We start from the raw sequence: 18,233 nt of genomic DNA, 5'->3' as shown, positions 1-18,233 counted from the left end.
TCGAATATATTGACATTTAATGGTGACTAATAAGTTTTATTGCTCTTTATGAGGCAGATCTATACATGAAATCCATTTCCCGAACACGCTTCGTATCTTTTTGGCAGTCTCCACTTCAAAAACCCGACCAAGTCCGAGTCATACTCGCGCATCGAAGGTTCCGTACTCGAGTATTTTTCCCGACATTTTGCACGATAAATCAAAAACTATTGTGCATAAAAATAAATAAAATGTGTTTTAGAATGTACAAGTAAGGCTTTTTCATATTATGATACCCCACTTATCATAAGATAACTAGGTATACCATACTTATGGTATACCTAGTTATCTTACTTTGAAAATTGAAACACATATTTTTAATATTTTTTTGTTATGTAACCACAAATTCACGGTTGTCGGATTTTTTCCTTTACTTGTGCTATAAGACATATAGCTGATAAATTTCATGATTCTAGGTCAACAGGAACCAGGTACCATATAGGTTTTCTTGACAGACACGACACACGGACAGACAGACTGACAACAAAATTATCCTATAAGGGTTCCGGTCTTCTTTTTGAGGCACGGAACCCTAAAATCCGATCAAATGCAAGATAGCAACAAATAAAAATTTCAAAATGGCCGCTATGTAAATTAAAAAATAGGCACATCGTGTTATTATCTTGTACGGAATCCTTCGTGTGCGAGGCCGACTCGCACTTGACCGGTTTTATGAATCGAGGTCATAAACGGTAGGCACATATTGTCACTATTGGCACCCAGCTGACCATGCGAGATGCCTGAGATGTCGCCCCGTGCTCGAGAACCGTTAGCGAACCACTAAATGAGTTAGCATCGAGCGATGCCACTGATTTGCAACTAACGGCTTGAGCTGCGCTATGCGGGCAGCTAATCACCCTATATGTGTTTACACCGCTCACCTAGCCTCTAAGTAACAGTTGGTATCTGTATGTCGCAGCGAAATGGCATAAACCCTGAGGGATATGGCCAACTCCCGGGAGATGTTAAAACAACAAATCAATTAGACCATTTCACTAAACAAAATATCTAGTGATATCATAGAATACGGAGCATAGGTTATGAAATGTAATGACGGACCGAACGGACCGACTTTCTTTTTCAAGAAAATACTCTAGAGGGACTGCATGGGGTCGGGATGATCAGATTTCTATTCTAGTCTAGTGAAACACTAATTGATAATGATAATATTGCTCAAAAGACCCTAAGTGCCCGGCCTGCGCTGTCCGTCATTAACTTGCAAATGTTTACTATACTGGTTTGAGATTTCTTGTATGATCGTCGGCGGAACCCTTCGTGCGTGAGTGCGACTTGCGCTTGATCGGTTTTTTTTTCAAGTTAACTTGCTAGTAGCGTCTGCAAAACAAAATATTTGTTTTGCATTTTGATTTCTCAGCAATTAATCGTAAAACTAAATAGGTACATTTGTTAGCGCCTCTATCAAGGTGTCGTTGAAGACTTTGTTGACTGGGAGGACATCGAATCCATAACGGATATGAGTGTACGTATTTCCGCGAAAACCCCTAACCGTCCAGTTAACTCGGCCAGTTAATCGACCGGCCCTCGCTGACTCACGCACTCGCGAACACAATACCACTTATCACTTGTACTTTATATACACAGTACATACAGACATACCAACTACGTGGCGTGTGGGAGTCCAGCCGTGGACGTCTGTGTGTTGCCGATGATAATGAGTTTACTACCAACTCATCAAATTACTGTTAACGTAACACTCGTTTCAACAGATGAATAAAGGTCACTTGTAACAATACTAGATCTTGTGTGTATGAATGCTAACAAATGAGTGCAAAGTAAGTATGTATGTCCAGTTAATAATAAGTAATGGTACAAGTGTAAATTAAAAATTTATAACACCCCCGACAAGTGAAGGTTACAGTAACTAGAAAAGAGCTGATAGAAATAGATGAAGAGCTGCTTTCAAAAGGCTGAACCGATTTTCTTGGATTATAATAGCTAAGAACACTCTCGATCAAGCCAGCTTTCAAACAAAAAAAAAAACTAAATTAAAATCGGTTCATTAGTTTACGAGCTACGATGCCACAGACAGATACACACGTCAAACTTATAACACCCCTCTTTTTGGGTCGGGGGTTAAAAACTACAATACTGAAGGAGATTTGTTTGGTGATAAGATGATTGCAATTGGGACACTCAAATGATGTTATTGTGTTACAAGTTGCAACATGTCAGTAATACAGCATCAGCGGCTCGATTGCGGTAGAATGACAGCTACAATGTCACGATTGCAATCACGTCTGATTGGTTGACGCTCGCTCGCCATTGGCTACAATGCATTGTTGCAACAAGAATACCATAAATTCAGCCAATCACAACGATTGCGATTATAATAATGATTGATGCACGTTTTTCTGAATCGAGCTACTGATTTGCTGGTAAATCTATCTATGTTGCATTAACTGTTGACTGCCGATATTAACAATAGCCGAAGCAAAGAGGCGATTGTTGAAACTGTTGAGTGGCCTTGATATGACATTGCTCTGCAAAATTAGCAATTATTCGTGCAATTTGCGCGTTTTGGTCTCCGCGATAATTGTTACAATACAACACGTTTCACTCACATTATTATAACCTGTACTGTCAAGGTCGGACAGCAATTAAAATGTTACTGTTAGTAATATAGGTACCTGCTAGGTCTAGTAGAGATAGTAGATACTAGACTCCGCCACGTAATCAAAAACATTAGTAATTATACATTTAAATCTCTAGTAAACTGTTAAGACGTTGGCCCCAGGTTCGATCCCGGTTCCACCCAAAGTTAATTTAATTACATTTCCTTTAACGGCGTAGGAAAACGTCGTGAATAAACGCGCATGCTGGAAAGTTGTCTATACCTAATGTTTGTTCTTAAAAGTGTGTGAAGTCTGCTAATCCACACTTAGCCAGCGTGCTAGACTATTCCCAAACCCTTCACGTTCTGAAAGGAGTCCCGTGCTCGGTAGTAATATGGCAATGGGTTTATCGTGATGAAGAAGTGAACTCTTTAAAGCTATTAGGTATATCTTCAGACATTTTGTTTCGCAACAAAATTTCTATTGCTTTTACTATCTAATTTTGTGTAAAAGTTAAATAACTAAACTATAAAAAACTATAAATTACAATCAACATACTTTACAAGTCGCCTTTCTTTTTTCTCCCATGTATCGACTAATTTACATACAGGTTTGAAAGATCAATCGATCGTAAAGATTCAAAGCGCGTACGGATAAAAGTGATTTAAATGTCGTAATAGCAGTGTTGGTATCATAAGAGCGATAACACCGAACTCTCGAAACCAGTACAACCTGTTAGCCGCAGACGCACGCTGCGGAGGGTGAGTTAGAATTTTAAAAAAAACCGGTCAAGTGCGACTCGGACGCGCACACTAAGGGTTCCGTGCTATCGTACAAGATATACCTAACACTTTTATGTAGAACTCTGCAAGTTAATAACGGTCTGCGCCATCTACATAATAATATGATTTAGTGAATTGAATTTTTCGTGAACACGTTTTAATGTTTTTTTGCGTGGTATAACCACAAATTAACGGTTTTCGGATTTTTTCCTTTACTTGTGCTATAAGACCTACCTACCTGCCAAATTTCAAGATTCTAGGTTCACGGGAAGTACCCTATAAGTTTTCTTGATAGACACGACAGACGGAGAGAGAGGCAACAAAGTGATCCCATAAGGGTTCCATTTTTCCTTTCGAGGCACGGGACCCTATAAAAAGAAAGGCCCCGTTCATCTTATGTCGTCGAGCGTGATCGAGTGCGCCTGTCATTCCCCTCTGGGTTTTAATCATTTGTGCGTTGTGTCGCGACACTGCAGTACACAAAGGGCTTTGTTTAACCTTTCAGGCTCAAAATGTTGAATAACGTTCCCATGTTTGTCCTATCCTCATCCAGCCACTTCCCACCACCCTCTTTCGTCGATCCATCTTGCTTGAGGGCGCCCCTACTACGCTTGCCTACTTACTCTCGGTCTCCACTCTAAAACTTTCAAGCTCCATCGGCCATCGCTTCTACCGCAAACATGGCCTACCCTTTGCCCCTTCAACTCGCTGGTAATAATTTGGGCTGTGACCTTGGATCTTCTGCGATCTCTTCATTTCGAATCCTTCAGAAAGACTCTTAACTGACCTCTCCCATAGCTCGCTGAGCGACTTTAAATTTAGATCAAGCTCTTTGGCAGTTTCCACCATAAATGAGGACGGGAAGGACACAGTAGAATTTCGTCTTCAGGTACTGAAGTATTGCCGATGAGAATATAATTTGATAAATTGAATCACATCCCGCAAGTTTTACATAACGAAGCCTGCTAGAAACTGACAGCTAAATATGGTATCCGAAAGTTTCCAAGAAGTATTTCAAAATCGCAGAACTCGGAGTTGCAGGAAACGGTGTAGGTAAATTGTAAACGCAAATGGAAAAGTGGGAAATAAAATGTTTGTTTAAAAAGTTGCCATTGCGCGCCGTGGTTATACCTTTCGCATACGGCTGCCACTTATGTAATAGCTGTTTATATTTTATGTACATAAAGTTATGTGGGTTCTTTTATTGCGTGAGATTTACATTTTTGTAGAGAGCTAAGAATGTTGTCATAACAAAAGTTGTGGGCAGATTGCCCATTGTATCTTATTTCCCTAGATGTTAACATTTACATATATAAAGAAAACGTTTGCTGAAGAGTAATGTGTGGTGTCAGGATGGTTTATACTTGGAAAAAAGAATTGCTATTTGAATCAAAGTGAATGAGCATAATTTTTAGCCAGCTGCTTTGTGGATCGGGTAGGATGGCCATTTTCTTTCGTCCATTCCTCTTTCTTCCTTACTAATCACTACTTGTTATTAATATTTAAATTAGTTTAGGTTAATGTTCAATGTTAATTTTACAGTTTTCGACGCCGCTTCTGTCGACCGGACTCGCACGTTAGTCACTGGGCGATAGCAATTATGTTTTTTATAACAATGCATACGTGATGCTATTATTTTCCTTGATTTAATTATTGTTTTACTTTAATTCTTCCGCGCAAAATTATCCTGTAGTTTATTGTACTTACCCTAACAAAAGTTAGGTTTAAATAAATAGATCAAATATCATAAATATACCTATAGGTTAAGGTAAGATGACTGTAACGTATTTTATCAATGGATTTATCAATCGTGTACGCAATATTTCTAACATTTTCATTCATGAAATGACTAATGTATCGGAAGGAAATTCCACAGACACGTAACGAAGCGATTTGCCTCCCCGTTTCTATTTCGAACGCTCTTCAGGCATCAGTTTTCCCCTCCACTTTTAATATGGATACCTTCAAGTTCAGAGTGACCAGGCATCCTCTAGGCAAGCGCGCTCACTCTTAGGCTGCATCGTCACTAATCAGCAAGTCTGATTGCAGCCAAGGGCTACACTATAAATTAAAAATAAAAGTTAAGTTTGTATCAATTACGGTTTTAGTTGGATAAATTATTTCCCAGGCCACATAATTAGACCGTTTCGTTAACTTTAGTTGAACGAATGCGGCGGAAAATGGTTTTGTCAGTTTAAATTAGAAAGATAATCTTAGTTCCTGCTAGGGCTGTCTTATTATCTGCCAGAGTTGATTTAGGGACTTAGTGGTTCTACTTTACGATTTTTAGTAGTTAAGATTTTTTGCTACAGTATAGTATAGGCAAGTATCTATAGGCTTGTGCTTCACGGCCCATTTGCTTCATACAACGCAATGATAAGGTCTAGTCGCCTAAGAGATGCCTACACACTTGCTTTCAAGGTATTTAGGTTACAGGTTGTACGTGGAAGGAAACACGGGAGCTTAAAGAGCACGATCATAATAATATTGCTTTTCTCACATGTGCATTATAATATGGGAAATCTAGAGTATGTAACTTCAATTCATATGCGCTAGGAGAGCGATGGTAGTGCGGTACATACCCGACATTGATATTGCCGCAAATTAATCTCATCGTTCCATGTAGAGCATTGTCATATCCGCAAACGTATTGAAGGTGACTACGAACTTTATGAATATTTATTTTCTTTTCATCGGTGGGTTCATTGTAATTAATTGGTTTTAAATTGCTCGTGATGAGATGCATTGTTTCTGTAATGAGGAAGGATGTTTTTATCATCATTGATGGATTATTAAAAGGCTGTAACATTTTGTTCCATACTATCAGCAAACATTTACTCATTAATTAAAATCCTATTTATTAAAACGTCCAGGTTCATTACTTATCTTAAATGAGGAACTTAATTGGACGCGCGTGAAATTCCACGCGACGCGCGTCGATGGAATTTATTATGATTGGATTTATAATTTGTTTTGTTACGTACAATTATTATTTTGTGATAGCCCTGGCTTGTTGTTAATAGAAGATCAATTTTCTCTGATCGCGTCTTTTATATTATTTTTTGAATAATTTGTAGATAGTAGGAACAACAAGTAATGCTATCTTTTATGCCAAATCTCAAATATTATCAATATTATTAGATTCCTTAATATGTCATCATATCAGATAAAAGATAATTATGTAGATAAGACATTGTTTCTATTATTTTCTATTCTGTGTGCTGTAATTTGGAGCCAAACTGCCACGAAGCCGTATATCGGTGTTTGCGAATCTTTGCGACCTGTGTTATCTGGCTCTTCCACGGATCTCTTTATTTCGGATTTGGTCACTTAGAGTCGAGCATAACTCTCACCTGATAAAGTATCGACGAGAATCTTAAATATGACGATTGCAGAAATGAGAGTTATTAAGTTGAAGAAAAAATAAGCAAATGAATAAAGTGTCGAAAACGTGTACCGTCTATTACTGAATCCACACTTTATTCCGTTGCTACAACGGTAGGTACATGAAAATGTGTAGAAGTTAAACAAAGAGTAGTAGCGAAACCATTGCAACTCTATAGGATTATGTAATTATATTAAGAAAATGTGTTAACATCGGGTTGGGTCAATGACGTGCAACGCGAAGCACCTCTTCTACACTACTAGACACATGGATTTATTTATTTACTTTACCATAATGTACGCTGCCCTTACAGGGAATTCTAATGAGACAGTGGCGCTGAGTGTTGTCTAAACTAAAAGAGTATCTGCATCTTTCTCTTTTTAATATTGCTAAAATAGGAGGGACCATGACTTTAACATTTAAGGACTCTCTCAATTTTAGTGTACGCTACTAAACAACAGGCTCGCGACTGGCAGCTAAAGTCACGAGGTTTAACAGCTCTAAATTAAATTTTAAACTGTCAAACAGTGTCTGACTTTTTCATATTACATTAGTAAGAAGAGGATGCGCATACTCTAAAATTTTGTTGTGCTCGGTAAAGCAAAAGCTGTCAATACTAGGTGGTAGATGCATTTGATGATTCACAAGTGTAAATTAAAAATTTATAACACCCCCGACAAGTGAAGGTTACAGTAACTAGAAAAGACCGAAAAGACCTGATAACTTTCAAACGGCTGAACTGATTTTCTTGGACTATTCCGCGCCTACGATCTAAAGTATCTGAGTTTTCCAAAACATCATTTACAAATAAATAATTATGTATTTAGGCAACGTCCATCTTGACAGCTTGACATTTATCAATTGACATAATATTAAGAACCTAACGGTTATCTAACCTTCTTTGCTACAAGAAAACTAGAAAAGAGCTGATAACTCTTAAACGGCTGAACCGATTTTCTTGGATTATAGCTAAGAACACTCTCGATCAAGCCACCTTTCAAGCAAAAAAAACTAAATTAAAATCGGTTCATTAGTTTAGGCGCTACGGTGCCACAGACAGATACACAGATACACAGATACACAGATACACAGATACACAGATACACAGATACACAGACACACAGATACACAGATACACACGTCAAACTTATAACACCCCTCTTTTTGGGTCGGGGGTTAAAAAGGGTGAGTAAAAGTTTATTTGAATAGAAATATTTCCATTCCATTCTATTCATCATCAGATCCAGACTGTTGTAATACATATGTGGTCATAATAAAGTTGTCCAGTATTCACTTTCCCCAACCGCTAATCGGTGAAGGTTTGCTAGGATTGCACAGGGTGTGGGTAAACGATAGCAAGTAATGGCGCCGGCTGACGCAGATTGCGTTTCAGCGGTCAGCGAGTAGAGTGACGGAAGGGGATGTCACAATCGCGGGCTAATTTGCATTGCGTCAACATATGACATACGAGAAGCATAATCATCATGATCATCATTGTCAACCGATAGACGCCCACTGCTGAACTTCCACACGCCACGTTCTTGCACCGCCTGAATCCAGCGGCTCCCGGCGACTCGTTTGACGCAGTCTGCCCACCTATAGTGGTGGGTGTTCCAACGCTGCGCTTGCCGGTGCGAGGTCGCCATTCTAGCACCTTGGGACCCCAACGTTTATCGGGGTTTCGAACTATGTACCCCGCCCAATACCACTTCAGCTTCGCTACCCGTTGAGTTCTCCTACGGATCTGTTGATTTGATCACGTAGGGAAACTCCTAGCATCCTGCTTAATGACTGAGCATTCTTACGAGTCAAATTTCAAAGACAACAAGGCAGGAATGAGCGCGCTATAAAAATTCTTGTGTATCACAACCGACACTCACTGAAAAGGTGGAAAGGAGAAAACCTGCGGTTGAAGAAGTTGCAAGTCTTAATTTATAATAAACAGGCATATCTTAATCGGTAATATGTTACCGGTTTATCGGATATTAACAGTTGAGGACGACGAACAAAATGAACTAACTCTACTCGTACAAAACGTATGACGCTGAAAATACTTTATGAGGACTCCTCGACGAACATGACGCGTATAAATAGCATTGGCGTAAACGAAGCTGTTTATGAGCATTAATGAATGTCCGTTTAGCTGGCACTGGCGCTTGCACTGTCTGTTACTGGCCGTGACATTTTTGTTATTACCGGTTTTAATGCCATTTTGTCCAATCATCGTAGTTCAAACAGTAATTCTATAAATATAAAAAAACTTCTGTTTAATTCTTGGTGACTTTTGCAACTAACATTTTGACCTAAATCTAGGCCTTGGAACATTGGCAGAATTCGATTTTATAGTTTTCAGCAACTGCCTCGTTATTCTCACATTTACAGAGTAATAAGTAGATTTTAAATAATTAATCAGGGAGTTTTTGTCCGAGTCATCGGATAGGTAAAAGTCGTAATTAAAATAACGAATAAAAAGACATTTGAAAATAGCGCCGCCATACAGCCTTTTTTTTTCTTGAAACTGTAACTTATGTTTAGTTTATAGAAAAACTTTTGTAACTTGAATGATACTTGTAGGTACTCGTATTTGGTAGTTGCAGAAAATTCTTATAATTTATCGACTTGGAATAACTTCCGTGTTGACATAATATGTTGCAAAGTAGGTGTATCATTATCTAATGTGACGTGAAGGCATTTTATTAGTAATCCGCAGTTCTGGCCGCTTCCCTTGACACAAATAGGCATAATCTGCTAATCCATCCAACATTTTACGTGATTCCATACCCGGCACTGACTAGGAAGTTCCTATCGTTTATTGTATTTCACGTAATAAATACAGCATAAAATAAATAAGTGCTATAATTCAACCATTAGGTAATAAATGATTGTAAATGAATTCGTTTTCGGATTTTTTCCTTTACTTGTGCTATAAGACCTACCTACCTGCCTTTCATGATTCTAGATCAACGGGAAGTACCCTATAGGTTTTCTACAGACACGACAGACGGACAGACAGACATACTGTTACGCACTGTTAGTACTTCACCGACGATATGCTACTGAAACTTAACGACTCAATTACAAACGAAGATCTCTACTCGTAGATTAGCAGGCGTTTAGATTGTCTTCCACCAAGATAGTGATCAGCCGCGACGGCGGGCCTCGCGCCTCGGGGGAAATTACACTCTTAGCCAAGTTTCATTTGAAAACTTGAAACTTCCAAGTTTCTGAAGGTATCAATAAATATTTTAGCTCTACCTACATAAAGCTTTAAATAGATCGGATGTTCGACCTTGAAAATGTAACTAAACTATTGATTGAAATATCATGATGATCAATCCATCGCTGGCCCACTACTGAGCACGGTTCTCCTACAGAATGAGAATTGAGAAGGGTTGAGGCCATAGTCTACCACGCTGAACCACGGATTGGCAGACTTCACACATCATTGAGAACAAGTCAAGTCAAAATCATTTATTCAAAGTACGTACTAATGCACACCTTTTGTTTGTCCGATTTGTTAGATTTGAAAGATGATATAGTGGTGGTAATTAATTACGTAAACTTAAAACTAAAGCTACGAGGGTTCCGAACATTATAAAGCATGCAGTTTTTACGATGTTTTCCTTCACCGTCACAGCAAGTGATATTTAATATAAGAGCCTCAATAGCTCAACGGTTGAAGAGTGGACTGAATTCCGAAAGGTCGGCAATTAAAACCCCACCCGTTGCGCTATTGACGTCCCCATTCCTGGCATAAACTTTACGCTTATTGGAGGGGAAAGGGGAGTACTAGTCATGATTAGCATGCCTAATATTCTTTAAAAAAAAATCAAGTCAAACCAAATTTCTTTATATGAAAAAAAAAAGAAATCCCTGGGGATTCATCCGCTTGGACATATTTTTTTGGGCCGGCGCGGTTATGATATGGTCGTCGAATGTACATATACGCAGCATACAAAGCTGCGTTAGTTTATGGTTAATATAAAGATCACAAGTCGGAAGCTTGTTTGTTTGTGGAGGGGTCCCTCGCCGACAGAACAGCATGTAATCGGCACAACTGGCGAATGAGCACGTACTGCTAGTACTAACGAACAGCAACACACACAATTGTACGTGCCATAATACTTTTTGCGTTGTACCTACTTCTGAGCTGACTATTGCAATGCGTGGAACTAGACTAGAATCTCCCGTATCTTCGCCCTCGTGGGAAATTCGAAAAATCTAGCCTGATTCGTTGTTTACATTATAAAGGAAACCTAAGTGAAAATCTCAGCTTTTCTAGGTCCAAACTCTTAGGACTAGGACCTAGAAAAGCTGGTCTGGGCTTGAACTTTGGACTACCTATCCATATTATATATGTATAGTCGAGTAATGTGCGGAAATATCTGGGAAACCACCGCATTGAACCGCACCGAAAAATGTCGGCGATCAACAGTTATATTATACCAACAAGAAATTAATTTCAATATTAAAAAGCAGCAATAAATTCAGATTTCCATTATTAATTTCCAGCTCATAGAATACGATTGTTTACAGCAGGTACGTGAGCAGTACATATTGGTAGCGGGTATCAGATATTTTAATCACGATTTAATTGCTTTGCACCGCCGATACTTCGCGCGTGACCTGCGCTCGCCACAGAATTCAGAATAGCCATAGAAGTGGCTAAGCGGTGATAAGAGTTGTTAAGAGGTTGAACCTTCTATTCAGTTGGTTTGGGAGGTTGAGAATTAGATCCCAGGCACGCACTTTCGGAGTTCAGTGCGTTTCAAGCAGTGAAATATCACTAGCTTTAACGGTGAAGGAAAACATCATGTGGAAACCTGCATGTCAGAGCGTTCTCCATAATATTCTCAAAGATCTGTGAAGTCTGCTAATCCGCATTGGGCCAGCGTAACTGATTATGGCCTAAACCATTTTCATTCTGAGAGGAAATTCGTGTTCAGTATTGAGCCGGTAATGGGCTGATCATGACGATACAAGTGGCAAAGCAGCATGATCACCACACAGAGTCATTCCTAACAAGTTAACCTTAACTCTGCGTAAATACGTCATTTAATATGGATAGGAACGTCAAGTTTGACATCTCTACACACTAAGTTAACTAGAAGCTGCACTCAAGTCTTAAATAAACAAGGAAGCATCAGTGCACGTTATTATTATAACAGACTGTTTGCATAGCGTTTCAGTTTTTTGGATGCGTCAGATTGGTGCCGGCGAGGTTATTTCTGTACTTACATGTGAGTAGCTAAAAATCAGCGTCGCTATCCGATATAAGAGAACAGTCGACTCCATCTCTATTACTTAATTATAATTCTGTGGTCTACACACGTCGGTCGAGCCTAGAGAAAATATGTGATCGAATACCAATTAAGCTTTCATTTCAGATTTCCATTATTGAAATAAGGGTCTGGACTCTGGCTATTTTAATTGTGAAAGCTAATTGTCTTACATTTTAGGTCTAGTAAGGGCTTAGAATAATAAGTAAAACCTGCTAGGAACCTGCAACTCAGTTTTCTAGAAAATCTAGAAAACCAAGTTGGACAAATAGCAATTCAGAAATGATTTGTGTTTATCAAAGTCAACTAATTTGATAAAAGTACTTTGAATATCCTCACGATTATGAACAAATCTCAAGGTTGTTTTTTTTTAAACCATTAAAAATTAACAAATATAATAAATAAAATTACAAGTTAGCCCTTGATTGCAATCTCACCCGATAAGTGATGAGATGCAGTCAAAGATAGAAGAAACTTAGAAGGGGTATGGCAGCTTTGCTTAACCTATAAATACCCCTTATCGGTTTCTACATGGTATCGTACCGAAACGTTAAATAGCTTGGCTGCATGCCTTTGCTGGTAACACGTACGACAGAAGTCTACCACCAGACCAGACCAGAGACAAGTTAGAAATTATAAATTTCCAAATGACCCCTGTCAGTAATGGTATCCGGGACCTCCCACTTGTGCCCTTAGTCACTACTTCTCCAGGGAGGTCGACAATAAATCATTCATTCATTTATTCAATGACATTTTCAAAATACATCACAATTGATATTGATTGGATTGGGATAAGATTGAATGAAGAATTGAAAATTCACGAATTTTAAGAGCCTTTAGTTATTTTGAAATCACTCAATCAATTGCTGCCTCAATCAGCATTGCTGACTCATTTCCTGCCAAAATAGACATCACCTTCATATCAAGGCCCCTAAAGAATCCGATAATAAAATATCATTGTATACAGCGTGATTGATAAAGTATCATAATATACCTATAACATGACATCTAATGTCGTAACAAATAGTTTCTGACGGCCTCCCTGCCGCTGTGGTCTTATTGTAGCGGGAGTCACGGGTTCCATTCCCGGCAGGGGTTTACAACTGGTCTGATCTGGTGGGAGGCTTCGGCCGTGGCTGGTTACCACCCTAACACCGCCAAGCGATTTAGCGTTCCGTTACGATGTCGTGTACAAACCAGAGGGATATGGGTTTGATAAAAACTGACATATCCCTTCCAGGTTAGCCCGTTTCCATCTTAGACTGAATCATGACTTACCACGAGGTGAGGTTGCAGTCAACTAACTTGTATCTGAATAAAAAAAAAGTTAGTGCCATAAATTCTCCGTAGTCACTGCTACTTGTCAAACGTTCAAACGGCTCTTCGAGTTCACAGAATCGCAATCAGCTGTTTGCTGATCAGGGTTCTCACATTGGAGTTTTAAACAAATTATTGAAGTCCTCATATTATCTCCCACGGGTATCACGCTACGAAGCTCATTATTTTTGGTACATCTACACATTAGTCCTAACCTTAGCTTACGGATGTTAAGGACATTATCTAGCACCTTTTATATCAGTTGAAATATAAAGGATTATCAGGCCAAAGTAATCCGCGATAAAGCCCATCGCTCACCCGCAGCACAGCTCGCGACGTACTCACGTGCTATGGTTGTGATAGTCACTTAATTATCTGCTAAATTATATCGATAATGGTTCAAGAGGGACCAATTTTTCTGGTGACGGTGAGTTTCCAATACTTGAATACTTGTGAAATGTGCCATTGTCGTGTAAGGATTTACCTGCCTTTACGACCTACTTTTTAGCTGAATTTAAACTGCAAGTTATAAATTAAGCTGTAACTTAACCGTTTAACTAGTTAAGCTGTAAGCCCCAACTACACTGCATCAGCATTTACTTACCACCAAATCGTCCCGCAGACTAAATGTTCTTCAGTCATAACCACATGATCAACCCATTGCTGGCCCACTACTGTGCACATGTTTCCTCTCAGAATGAGGAGGGTTAGCCCGAAGTCTGCCACGCTGACCAAGTGCGCATTAGCTTATCATTCAGTGTTAGCCACTGAGTTAGCGAATTCCCGCGCTGCTGGATATTAACAAAATAACATTTATTCATCATCACTTAATATTATATTTTGTCTAGGCTCTTTCTTTGATACTTCCTTCTCTTTATATTAATCTTGCTCACATCATTCATCATGAATACATTTTGCTTGAATGATTCTTTCTCTTTGATCGTATTTCAATATTATATTTTTTTCGATATTTTCCTTAGAAATGCTTGAATCCTCTTCCCACAGAATATACAATATAATATAGAGTGGTGTATCTTGTTTTACATCAGTGTTGTTATGATAAGTAGGTATGTGTCGATTACTTATCATCGTATTATCTTAAACAAACTTAGTGACACGTGACTAATTTTATAATGTTGTATGTTATAATGACGAGTAGCTGTGTTGGCACTCTCTCCAAACGCCCTATATTATGTCCAGCTGTGGGCATTCAGGCTGTTGAATAGATAGATGGTTGGAATTCTATATCAGCGTCCTTTTTCAACTTTGGCTGGGCTTTACCATTAATGATTATTATTAATTATATTTGCATCAAAACTATACAAATAAAAAGTCAGCTTTTCAGACTGCCCAAAAAAAGAGTGTAATGTTTACAGGATTCATACATTATACTTATGTATGTATGTGAGTTTCAGTTGTGGGGTAGGTAATAGGTATACCTATCGTTAAAATCCTTACATCATCCCCTGTAAAAGTTAGGTTATAAAAAGGTAAAGGTTATAAGTTTTTTGAAAAAATCAATAAGGCGGATGTATGGCGCCATTTTCAAATACAAAAAATTGTACTTTTAGTTCATTGTTGGTAGTGCAGTCGTGTTTTTAATTTTTTTCTAGTTTGTTTGACTTGTCAGTGTAAAACTCACCGAAGTACTTTTTTTAAACACAAACTAGGACGTGAGTACAGATGAGTCCTTATTTATTAAGAGTACTCTCACGTCAGTTAAATAGCTCTATTACAGTTTTATAAAAGTATTAATGCGTCTGTATTTCTAGTGAAAAATGTCTTATGGGCGCTCCGATGCTTGTTGCACTGCTGTTTGATTGATTCGTGCAGCGATTCCTTCTCAATAAAAAGCTCAGTATACCTACCTAGTGGCTAGTACTCTGAGGGCTACCAACACGCCACTTTAAAAAAAAAATAACAATTACAGTTTCGTATATTAATTTTATAACTCTATATATCAATGTTCAATATTATCATTTAGGATATTAGACCAGATTCCTATGTTATCATGCCATAGTACGTCCTACGATATTTTGCGTAGCAAAATAATATTTATTTTACTACTCCACAAAAATGTTTTTAATTTCTGATCATATTATTAAAATTTTGAAGAATCTTTAGCTTCATTTTACGTGCGTTTCTGTTGAACCTAGTCTCGCGGAATAACATAACGTTTTGAATCACTTTCGTAGAAAATAGGAGTAATTTCTGTAAATAACTTTTGATATCTCTATCTGCGTCTTCGCTGGGTATCACGCCCGGAGTTCCTTCGACCAACTAAGCCACGGTTCACTTACTGCTCAGTGCCGAAATTTCTGGATATGTATTTTTATTCAGTAAAGTGACTGTTAATGCCATTTAGAAGCGACTCGAGAGAATTTTTCCTCGTATCATTCCACAGAAACAGTACGAGGGTGGACCGGTCCCCGGCCGAGTGGATAGTAGTAGATCTACTAGATAGTTGCCCAACCACTCCAGATATAATCGACACTCGAGATATGAGAACGAACTATCGATTATATAATTAAAATTATCGATTATTATGTGAAAAAGTTTTATTAATAACCTTAGTCTCACTGGTTGCTACGCAATGTTTATAATTTACGAGTACTAGGGAGCCCTCTAGCACAAAAATTTGAGCACTGTATTGCGATTGTTTAAATATCTATTACTCTGACGCCGCGACTTCGACCGCGTAGATTTAGGTTTTTCAAAATCCCATAGGAACTCTTTGATTTTCCGGGATAAAAAGTGGCCCTTGTGTTAATCCAGGGTATAATCTATCTCCATTCCAAATTTAAGCCAAATCCGTTCAGTAATTTATACTTAAAAGAGTAACAAACATACACACATACATACACACAAACTTTCGCCTTTATAATATTAGTGTGATTGGCTAGATCGGCTTACTATTGGATGGAATAGGTGACTATTAAATCTCTCAAGCAGATAATAGCATAAGTTGGCAAGTGACAACCCTAACGCTCGCCTTTTCCCTTGAACTTGTCCGGGGCCGGATTCCGACACGGTTACCGGTCAGGACTGCGAGCTTAGCTTACGTATGAAAAAACTGGATAAGCGCGAGTCGGACTGCCACACGAAGGGTTCCGAAGTCCGAACCAGAACCATCGTACAAGAAATAAAACTTTTTTTGTGATGTCACCACAAATTCACAGTTTTCGGATTTTTTCATTTTTTTCCCTTTCTTTGTGCTGTAAACTATACATAATTCTACATCAACGAGAAGTCTTAGGTCTTATCCTATAGGTTTTGATTCCCCTGATGGGTCTTGACACGACGGACAGACAACGCAGTGAGCCTATAAAAGTTCCTTTTTTCTCTGGAGATACGGAACCCTAAAAACATATTTTCCCATTAGTACATATCACATTCTACCGTCAACTCCGGTCCGCGGGAACAGTATGAGGAGTCGGTATGATAGAACAGTACGAGGGACCGAGGACCGGTCCTAAGATGGAACCTTGTGGGAGCCCCATTTTACGACTAATCTGGAAGACCGCTTTCCAATCACGTTTACTTTTTGTATTCTATTATTTAAGTAAGATCTCGTTAACTCCAATGCTACACCCCTTATTCCGTAGTGGCCTAATTTGCTGACTACCTAATGTTTCATGTTCAACCCAGTCGAAAGCCTTGGATAAATCACTGAAACCGCCCAGCGCATTACGTCACTCCTCCTCCCAGGCTTCAAATATATTATGTAGTTTGGATTAACTCAATACCTCTACCGGTTGTTGAGCGACTCCGTGTAAAATCAAACTGTAATACTTATAGTAGTAAAGTAGGGTACGACAGTAGTGCAACGGCATTTCGGGGAATGGCGGATTTAAGTTCGCTTTGTGCCTTGTCTTGGCTAGGTTGCATCTGCATTCGGCAGCGCTTTCTTTCTCGATGTTAAGCAAGTGTTTGTGATATTTCCAGGCGGGCGAGTCGGGCATAGTGGTGCTCCGGCCGGAGGCGCTGGAGCCGGACTCGGAGTCGGAGGAGGAGGACGCGCGGCCGCCCTCGCCGTGCAGCGTGCGCTTCGTCAACGACAACGTGCTGATCAACGGGCGCTCGTCCATGGCGGCGCGGATCACTATTGCCAAAGACAGAGCTGCCCGGGTGAGCTTCCCTAGTTTGTCTACTGTCTGCAGGCGGGCGAGTCGGGCATAGTGGTGCTGCGTGTTTAGCCACTGGTGCAAGGCTTCCACTCGGAGGAGGAAAACGTTAATCTGTTTTAGTTCCAAGTAAAGTCTGAGCAACGTCAAAGTAAGCTTTATAGATTTCAAGTTTAACATCAGCGAGGGTTGTCAAACAACCACATAGGTCTGTATACTGCAGTGGCGAAAGGTCCATGTAACCCGATTCCCATCGGCTTCCCTTTAAGAATTGGCATATTATGTACGCACTTACTACTTAGTGACAAATGTACGGCAAAAGTTCGATTACCATGCAGGCTACCAAAGTAAATGATACTACCGTACTGTGTACGTTTATTTGACGCCTAAAAATTTATAACAGTGTCAGGGAAAATTATCATCAATAGAAAAAAGCTTCGATAACCCGTAAACATACCGGCTTGCTGCTTAGCATTCCATCTCTTTCATTTCCCTAGGAAGCGAGCAAAGTCTGTCTCGCTCTGCGGTGGCCAATATGGAACCACCAATTAAATGTGGCCCCGGAACGAATACGAATTCGCCTCTCTGACAGGTCAGATAAATATGGTTCATAAGCCGATGCAAACCGGCTTATCGTACCTTAAAATTAAATATTTTATTTACACTGCTATTTTAACAGGTACCTGCTACATACTACTTTTCTGTTTTTAAGGGTGATTTAATACAATCGTTTA

The 18,233-nt window shown here is 39.1% G+C and overlaps 1 protein-coding gene across 2 annotated transcripts in view; it reads left to right on the top strand.

The window, feature by feature from the left end:
• LOC123864740 (serine/arginine repetitive matrix protein 1) overlaps window positions 1–18,233 on the top strand; it is a 60,956-nt gene that overhangs the window by 29,997 nt on the left and 12,726 nt on the right. For both annotated transcript variants that reach the window (XR_006795834.1, XM_045905365.1), the window contains exon 4: window positions 17,321–17,503. Coding sequence is in view for 1 of the 2 variants with exons in the window: in XM_045905365.1 (XP_045761321.1) it covers window positions 17,321–17,503 (183 nt within the window). In the remaining variant the exon portion in view is untranslated. The remainder of the gene's footprint in view (window positions 1–17,320; window positions 17,504–18,233) is intronic.

Source organism: Maniola jurtina, chromosome 4 (genome assembly GCF_905333055.1).
Source record: "Maniola jurtina chromosome 4, ilManJurt1.1, whole genome shotgun sequence".
NCBI lineage: Eukaryota > Metazoa > Arthropoda > Insecta > Lepidoptera > Nymphalidae > Maniola > Maniola jurtina.
Note: the sequence above shows the minus strand (reverse complement) of the source record. Positions and strands in the feature narration are given on the sequence as shown.